General features: G+C 55.9%; 1 protein-coding gene across 1 annotated transcript; it reads right to left on the bottom strand.

Annotated features, from left to right (window-relative positions):
- Positions 1 to 213: 213 nt before the first annotated feature.
- On the bottom strand, positions 214 to 7775 carry LOC132368042 (NUT family member 2G-like). The gene is made up of 7 exons (XM_059926658.1): positions 7760 to 7775; positions 5092 to 5806; positions 4009 to 4137; positions 2823 to 2962; positions 2040 to 2335; positions 1530 to 1646; positions 214 to 1008 (listed from the first exon to the last, which is right to left on the bottom strand). The coding sequence occupies exons 1-7, from the start codon at positions 7773 to 7775 to the stop codon at positions 214 to 216; spliced, it is 2208 nt and encodes a 735-aa protein (XP_059782641.1).
- Between the last annotated feature and the right edge of the window lie 1356 nt (positions 7776 to 9131).

Genomic DNA, 9131 nt, shown 5'->3' with positions numbered 1-9131 from the left:
TTACATACATCACTCCAAAGGTCCTGCCCACACCCACCTCCCCCACCTCCCTAACCCCCCACAATCGCACTTCCCCTCCCCGCCCTGCTGGTCCTGCCCTCCCTCCCTTCCCCCCACATCCTCCAGGATCAGCTCTGGGGTGAGGAGGAGCCCCTAGGCTCCCCTGGGGGCCGCCCTGGGGGGCTCGCCCTGGAGGGCCGGCCTGGCTGTTCCCTACTGGCTGCAGTGCTTCCTCTTCTTCTTCCTCCTCTTCCCTGTGACAAAAGGGTCACGCTTTCTCTTTCTCGGCTGTGAGGGGCGAGCCAGGCCCAGAGCCAAGGCTGGCCTCGCAGAGACCCCGTGGCCAGCCCCGGGGATGGACAGCTTCTCAGCAGCGGCTGGGCGCCCACACAGAGCCCGCTTCCTCGACTTGGGAGCGGCTGGTGGAGCTGGGCTGGGGCCTCTTCTCTGAGGGGAGGGGGTCTGGGGAGCTCTCTGGGCCCCCCAACCTCCAGGGGAGGCCAGGCCTGAGGCAGGGGCAGGACTCTGGGACAGCCAGCAAGGCAGCAGGCTCTGCGGGGAGGCAAAGAGGAAGGCCAGGCTGGGGAGCTCCTCCTCGTCCTCACTGGACGCGTCCCTGGGCCCTCGGGCCTCCCGAACAGGAGACGCCTCTCTGAGAACAGACGCATCCCTGGGTCCCAGTAGAGGGCCAGTGCGCCTTTGACCCTGGGGAGGGGAGGGCCGTCCGGCCCAGAATGGAGAGACCTCCTGACGTCCTCGAGAGGGAACAAAGACTTTGGGCCCAAACGGGCCAGTGTCTGTTCGGATGGGCCTATGAAGAGCCTCAAAATCAATCTCTGGTGGGCAGGCTCCATCACTGACCCCTCGATGGCGGTCTTGGTCGTGCCTCTGGGCACCTTGGCCGGCGTGGGACTCAGAAGGACTTGAGCCCATTCCGGGTGCACTGTGGCTCGGGGCTGCCGGCCCACCCTCGTCCTCTTTCAAGGCCAGGAGTCGTTTCTGCACCAGCTGGTAGGAGGGAGGAGGACAGTGACGGCTCCACGCGCACGTGTGAGAGGAGTAGCACTGGGCAGTGGGACAATGTCCCTGGCGGGGAGGAGGGGACGGGTGACCCCAGGACTAGACTCCAAATACAGACACGGTGGCATTCCTGCCATCCTCCTGCACCTTATTCCCAGCTTTGTGTCCTTCCCTCCACTCCCGGCTTCCCATCCTCTCCTTCCTATCACCCTTCACTGCACCCACCCCAGAAAGGGCCCTTCCCCATGCCAGGCCTCCGAGGCAAGGAAGGGACGGACAGAGCCATGTGGGCCTCCTGCTCTGGGGCCCTACCTCTCCCCTGCTCACTGGGGTCCCTCCGTGCCCTGGTCTTCCTGGGTGTCCCTTGTCTCCCCTGTTCTACCTGCGATCCCTCCCTCCTCTGGCTCCCCTGGGCCACCTGGTTTCGCCTGTCCCCTGGATCCCCTGGGGTCCCCCCTCCCCTGGGGTCCCCTGGCTCCCTGATTGTCCCTCTCCGTCCCCTGGCTCACTTCTTTAGGGTTGAGTCCTTCCTCCTGCTCCAGCTCCTCAGCAAGGGCCAAGAGATCCAGCCGTGGGTCTGGGGAAAGCAATTCTGCCAGGAATCGAGGGTGAATGACTGCCTCCACCTCAGACAGAAAGAAGAGGCTGTGAGCATCCTTGGCCAGGAGTGGCCTGTGACACAAGAAGACCAGGAGGGAAAGTGAAAAGCAGAGACCCACCCCCACTCTCCTCCACAAGGCGGAGATGGTCAGCACACACACACACACACACACACACATGCACATACACAGTCACACACAAAAGAGCACATATACAGATGCACATACACAGACACACAAAGGCATACACACAGACACAAACATATACACACATACACCTGCGTAAACCTCTCCTAACACCAGGCTCAGGAACAAGGAGCTGAGCTTAAGTCCCATCGGCCTGAGCAGAACCCAGATCTTGGGTGCTGAGAGTTCCATGCCCTGGCATCTTGTAGACCCCAGGTTCCAGGCCCAGCCTACCATGGTGACAAAGTCTTCCTGAGAACACAGCTTGTCAATGTAGCTCAAGAGACCCGGGTCCAAGTAGGTGCCGTCCTCTTCCTGCTTCAGCTCATTTCCGTCCTCTCCACATTCTGCATCTGATTCGCCAGTGGCTGAGTGGACGGGCCCCACCAGCGCCTCCATGATGTCCACATACTCCCTCACAGCCTCAGGGGGAATCTCCTTGGGTGCCTTGGGCTCCGGGGTCCGCTGGGATCTGTGTGGCTTCGGGTGCGAGGGCTGGGCCCTGGGGCTGGACATCCTGGGAGCACAGGCTGAGGCAGAGCAGGAGGAAGGGAAGAAAGGTGAGGGACTCCCGGTCCACCTCCTGACCACCGACTGCACGTTGGTGAGGGCATTGTTTGGGGGACGTTGATGTGGGTGTGGGAGGGGTCAGGACCATCTGAAGCCTCATGCACAGTTGGAGAGGGGAGGTAAGGGGGTCATCTAAGGGAGTCACAAGTAAGGAAGTGGGGAACCTCCAATTTTCTAGGGGTCTCCCCTTCAAGCCCACTACTTAGGCAGACTTCGTGTGGGGTCCTTTGACAGGGAGGTGTGAGAGGAGTTACAAAACTGACCAAGGCAATACCCCGTAGTGACAAAGGGCAGCTGAGACCCCACCCCCCCCACCCCCCGCCTCGGTGGCTGTTTTGGTTGAAAGACCAATGCCCCTGTCTTGAAGGAAAAGGATCCACATGGGGACGGTGGCCAACCCTAGGCCCCTGTTACCTGTGCCTTCCGCTCCAGTGGGAACCTGGGTGCCTGGCTGGAGGCGCACTTTCGGGGCTGGGGGCCCCCGAGGATCCAGCTTCGGTGGGGCTGGAGGAGGCAGGTCCTGCGCGCACTGCATCCACTGCAAATGCTGAATGTGCATCTCCTCCTCGGCCGCAAATTCCATGAACCTGGGGGGTGACGGAGACACAGGCCACCCTGAGAAAAAGGCCTGGGTTCTGGAGCCCAACAAAGGCAGCCAAGAATGAGGCACTGGGAGAGGATGTGCCTTGGGGCCGTCAAGGCCCTGTGAGGTGCTGTCCACAGCAGAGAGCTGCTCCTGGAAGTGATAACAAGATCTGGGACCCTTCCTGCCTCACCAGCACTGGAGGGCATTCAACAGCATAGACCCAGGTCGCTGAATTGAACCAGGTCAACGGGACACATGGCTGACCCAGGGGGCACCCTCCTCACGCCCCCGTCCCCATCCAGAACCACATGAAGGGCTGACAGCCAGAGGCTGGAACAGGCATGTGTTCCCCACAGGGGTCCTTGCCCGAATCCAGGACCCTGGGCTGGGAATGAGAGTCCTGGAAGATAAACCTGGAGACAGGGCCCAGGAGAGGCTGGATGATGTGGATGCTGAGCTTAGAGGAGAGGCCTTCCTTTCCTCTGAGAGGCACTCGTTTGTTTGGTTTTGTTTCTTAAACCAAGGGGATTACCATGGAGCAAACACTGGAAGGGCCGGAGACCCTTGGGCTGACGACAGCTGGCTTCCCCAGCTTCTTCAGGGATTCCAGGGTACCCACTTAGGCCACTTTTCATAAGGAGAGGGGGTCCCAAATCTATGTCAGTGGCCGCCAGCCACCCACCACTAAGGAAGCAGCAGGCTGGCGGGTGGAGCTCTTTCCCCGGCCCAGCCCATATGGCCGGAGTTGGACCCCTACTGGACTCACAGCTTCACCCTGCCCCGTCCTGAGACCTTCATGTCAAGGCAAGGGTAGGTCAAAATCAGGGGAAGGCAGAGCTCCTGGTGGAGGAAGGACAGAAGTCTCAAACTCTCAAGGTGAGGGAGGGGTTTCTAGAGGACAGTAGGGCCCCTGGGCTGCGGGGACCCTGTGCTGGGTGACAGCCCTTCTCCTCTGTCCTCTCTGATGAGCACCCCCACGGCCAGACCCTGCCCTCACCCACTCGCCTCACCCTCCACGCAGCCCCTGGGCCCAGGACGCTGACTCACTTTTCCGCCATCTTGTAGTAGATCATCTGGTCAAGGTTGCTTATGCGCCGCCATTCCTGCACGGCCCTCCACAGTCCCTCCTCCTGCGTCATGCTGGGCTTCAGGCGGGCCAGGGATCGAAGCACTGGGCTGTAAGCCCTCGGGGTCAGTCTCTGGGCACAGCCCAGCCCCCACCTGCCTGACCCCACCCGACAATGTGGACCACACATCACTCAACACAGCATGACTGAGCAACAGGAGGGTGAGAGGCGGGCGTCTGGGAGGGCAAAGACAAGCCTTCCCGGCCACTGCTGTCACCGCCTCACACTCACTCAAGGATGACCACCCACTCCCAGGCTAGAGCTGGGACATTGTGCCTTGGGGAGCTCTTTTCCTCTTCAAGGCTGCATTTTCATCATAAAAATCACTATCATCAATGAGGCGTGGCATGTGCCAAGCAATCTGCTAACACTTCATAGATTAGCCCAAGGAGTCTTCTGCACAGTCCTCTGAGTGAAGTGTAATTGTCCCCTTTTTACGAGGGACCGGAGGTTTAGGATGGAAATGCCTGCCAGGCTCACAAGTCTAGTGGGAGAGAGCCCACGCCCTTAGGAGAGCTCTACCATCACCCTGTTCCTCGTGGAATTCTCCACAACGAAGTGGAGGCATGCATAAAGCGCCCTCCTGGGCCCCGCGCTCCTCCCCCTCCTCTGAAGTGACCTCCCCTGGCCATGTACACTCAAGTCCTGTATGAAAGGAGACGGCACCACAGGAGAGTGCGGTATCCACTCCTTGGCTCCTCACCTTACACCATCACCCTCTCTGACTGCAGGTCTTCAGTCCATATTACCATGAGAATCATGGAAGAGCAAGCTGGCCAGACTCACAGGGTGGTGGGGCCAGTTGAGATAGGGCACATTTCAGTCCTGATGTCACGGACTGGTAGGCCCACCCATGTGACCGACAATGTGCCTTCTCATAGCATGGACATCGCCCTCACACCTTCCTTCCAGTATCCCTAGAAAGCTAACGTGCGAGTCCATCCCCAGTTCCTCTTTATCTAAAAGCTCCCATAAGCTCAGGACCCCCTGAGCGTTCACTCACATGAGAAAGCAGGAAAAAGCTTCTGCATCAGGACTCCGGTGAAAGTGTCTCTGGGCCAGGGGCTTGAGGTGCTGCCAACGTCGGAAGTTACTGTACACGCTCTGGGTGTTAGAGGAGCCATCCTGCGAGGCGTTGGACTGGTTGGTGGCCAGGCGGCCCTCCCTGGAAGTGCCATGTGGCCATGGCCCAGAGTTCACTGGGCGAATGATAGGGGCCAGCTGGGCAGCTGGTGGTGGAGCTTGAGGAGGAAAGCCTGGGGTCCAGCCTCCCTTGCCAGCCTGACTAACTCCAACAGCTGGAGCAGTCACAACGGTCCCCATCACAGGGGTTGCTATGAATACGGGTGCAGGACATGCAGCACTCCTGCTGAGGGCCCCTGGAGCGCTCCAGTTGAGGGGGGCCTGAGTAACGACAAAGGTCTGAGTCTGGGGGGCCTCCACTGGCCTCCCTTGTGACCTGACTTGGACAGTGAGGTTGCAAGCCCCATGGGCACTGGGGCCACGGCCACCATTAGCCACCAAAGGCGTCCTGGGGAAAGCTGGCAGCAGCAGGCTGCTGCCAGGAGGGAATGCTGGGGTGATGGGACGTGGCAGGTGCTGCTGCCAGGGTGGCCGGTGCTGGGCGCCAGGAGTGGGTGGAGGGAAGGGCACTGCCGTGAAAGTAGACAAGGAGGCACCGGGGTTCATGGTCACATCCGTTCCCAGCACTGGCCATGCTGTGGAGGCAAAGGAAAGGAGTGAATGGAGGAGGAGAATGGGCAAGTGGGACTGAGGCTTTCTGTGGCATCAGAGTGTACATCTCCACAGGTGAGGGACACTTGGACAAGGGAAACTGTGCAGCGTGCAAATGTCTTCAAGTGATTTTCACGCCCTGACCTCCAGTTGAGAATTATTCCACTGGTGACCCCGTGCCCATCCACCAAGGTCCCTGACCCCTGTCTGCCGAGAAGAAATCGCCTCAGCAAGCACTGACTTGGAGAGCCTCCCTAAGGCACCCCCTGGCACCTAAGCCTCACAGGCTGTCTCCCAAGACCTGGAACTGGGTGGACATCCGCTCTGTGAGAAATGCCCCTCAGCCGGCGTACTAGCAGGTAGGGACCTTCTCCAAGGTAAGTTCTAGGCCCCCAAAGGCCCTTTGTGGACAGGCACTGTGTAAAATATTGGGGCCCCACCTCCTCCTCAGTCCTCCTTTTCCTGATGCTCAGTATAAATCCCCTCTTTCTTTCCTAGCCTCGCAAAACAAAACAAAATGCTGGAAAATATCTCTCTAATGGAATCTTGATACAAACCCTTAACACTGGCCCAGAATGCACCTGCATCTCAGAACAACCCACAGCAGACATGTAACATGGGCCAGGTCCTGCCACCCCCTCCCCAGTGCCCAGAGTCACTGTCATCACTCAGGAGTTCTGTTCCTAGGAGGCGGCGCGGGTTGGGGGGGTCTGAGAAGTAGGTGCGTGTCCCTTAGATTCTGTCATTTCACAGCCAGTGAAGGCTGCAGAGGATTAAACAAGGGCCAAAGAATTGTCATGTTACATTGGTCGTGGGAGTACAGACCGCCTGTGGTCCTTCCCCTTCCAGCTCCCAATAATGGAAAGACAATCTAAGAAGCAGGCATAAGCCAGGTGCCATGGCGATCAAGTTGTCTGGAACACATCCCTGTTCAGGAGAACAAGGTACACACCACGGTGCACCTAATTAATTAGAACAGGTGTCATAGGACGTTTAATAATAACACAGAAGATCGTCTTCCTGCCCCTGGGCTACACTCCTTCCCCCTTTAAAAGAGGAAGCAGCCTTCACAGACAATCCACCCATAACAACCCCACTCCACATCTGTCCCCTGTCCATGAAGGAGTGACATGAAATATGAACAAACTCTTCCTCTCAAGGCAGCCTGAGAGTCCACCATGAGATATGGGACGAGATGAAGTAGGTCTGAAGTACTGCGATTCCACAAAAGGAAGAACAATTCAGAGCAACTCAGGAATCTGAGCCCTCTCTTGGCTGAAGTTACACGGTTGCCCATCCCCTGTTGAATCCAAAGCAACAGTTACCTGAACTGAGAAGTGAGCTCTGGGCTGGGAGGAGTGGACGAGGTGTGGGCTGCGGCAGTTAGAGTAACCTCCTGCCTAGCTCTCGGAGAGGACACTTCACTGCAGGTGTGGCCACACACAGCCCCACTGAATAGTTTTCTCACCAAGACCATCTCTCCCCACGGCCCCCTTAGATACAGTATGCTCCTGTTCAAATCCCTTAGAAAGATATGGTGAGGCAAGCTTCAGGTGCCTCAGGAACACAAGACAGGTCTAGGCTTTCCTCATGACCCTCCCTGTGTCACCACCAGGACATCACACACATCCTTACACACACGTTTCAAAGTGGCTTGTCTCCCTTCTAGAAAGAATCAACCTGCCTGCTGCCATCCTTTCTCCATAGCCAGGGCAATTCCTCTTGATCCACCTCCAATGACCCCTCCTCCCCAGTGCAGTCTCGGGTTTCTTCAGGCTCCCCAGTCTCCCCAGGTGAAATGTCCTCGTGTGTCCAGGGCTCTCTTCTCCCTCTACTTCAGTCCAACTGTGTGCCCACCGTGAAGTGTCACGTGTGAACCCGAAGGATGTGAGGGATGGCAGGGTCTCTGAGAACACACCCCCAGCCTATAGGCTTACCTCCTTCTGAAGCCATCCTGCAGGCTTGGGCACGGACTACTGCTGCCTGGTAGCCTCAATGAGAAAAGTCAAGACCAGGACCCAGAGAGTGACCTGCTTCAGCAGACGCTCAGGATCCAAGTGAAGGAGGGGCAGGTTTGAATCTAAACATTCTGCAGTGGCGGAGGGGCAGAGGGCACGTGGGTCTGGGTAGGGTGGGGGTGGGGAGACATTCCACGAGGGCTCTGGCAGGTAGGCAAGAACCGGAAGTTCCTTCCACCTCACACAGTGGCAACACAATTGGCGTGTGCCTCTTTACCCAGTTTATAAACTGTTTTCTTCATTCACGGCACCGAGGTTGGACTTGATGTTCGCTTCCTTTCACTTCTTTTTCCATCAACCTAGTTTTGTGTCCCTCAACACACTCTGCTTCCTACCTGGCTCTTGACTTACTTCAACAGAGACTAGACTTTCTGATCAAAATTCAGGACTGTTAGTCTGATAAACACTTGGGTATTTATGGCCACATGGAACTGAGTATTTGAAATTAGGATTGTCTCAGCAGATCCAGTGTCTTTGACTGCTGTATGTACATCACTCCTAAGGGAGTGGTCCTTGTGCTCCAACCAACATCCAGCAGGACCAGCCTTACTAATGACCCTTTGTGCTGGAAAGCCCCCGTCCATCAAAAAACCGTCATGCAGCCCCCATGTCCAAGACCAGAATTCACTAAATGTCTTTCTCATAGTATTCCATGGTTGTAAAAGATTTAGTTTTTTACCTTTTAAATGATTTTAGTGTAATATTTTAAGCGAGTAACACCTTCTCATGGTTCAAAATTAAATTGTGCAAAATGGAATATGCAGTGGCAAGTCCTCCTCCCACCTCTTTCCCCTGTCAACCCAATCCTCTTTCCCGGAGGAAACCAGTGTTATCTCTTTCATTAAAATCTTCCCAGAGATACGTCATGCAACTAAAAACGAAGGCAATCTGTTTTCATTTTTTAAAATGCCTTCATTTTTTTTCTAGTTGAAAATTCATATATGTTCCTATATATCTGAGGATATTTCCAATGATTGCCTTTGTACGGGTATCGTGGCTCCTCTGTTTCTGCACTAGATTCCTAGAACAAGAATTTCTACAGTCTCTTACATTTCAAAGCACCTGAAAGAATAGGGTGGCTCGATCTAGTAAAGAAAAGTAACAAATGCCTAACTGAATTTGACTTTTGAATTTCACATAAACAATGAATTCATCTGTAGTACAACTTTGTCCCATGCAACATTTTGGACATAGTTTTACTGCAAATTCTTTCCCTGTTTATCTGAAATTTATGTTTAACTCGAAATCTGTATTTTATCTGGCAACACTACCAAAAAATTAGAACATACTA

Source organism: Balaenoptera ricei, chromosome 6, assembly GCF_028023285.1.
Source record: "Balaenoptera ricei isolate mBalRic1 chromosome 6, mBalRic1.hap2, whole genome shotgun sequence".
Taxonomy (NCBI): domain Eukaryota; kingdom Metazoa; phylum Chordata; class Mammalia; order Artiodactyla; family Balaenopteridae; genus Balaenoptera; species Balaenoptera ricei.
The sequence above is the reverse complement of the archived record's forward strand: the minus strand, read 5'-3'. Positions and strand labels throughout refer to the sequence as shown.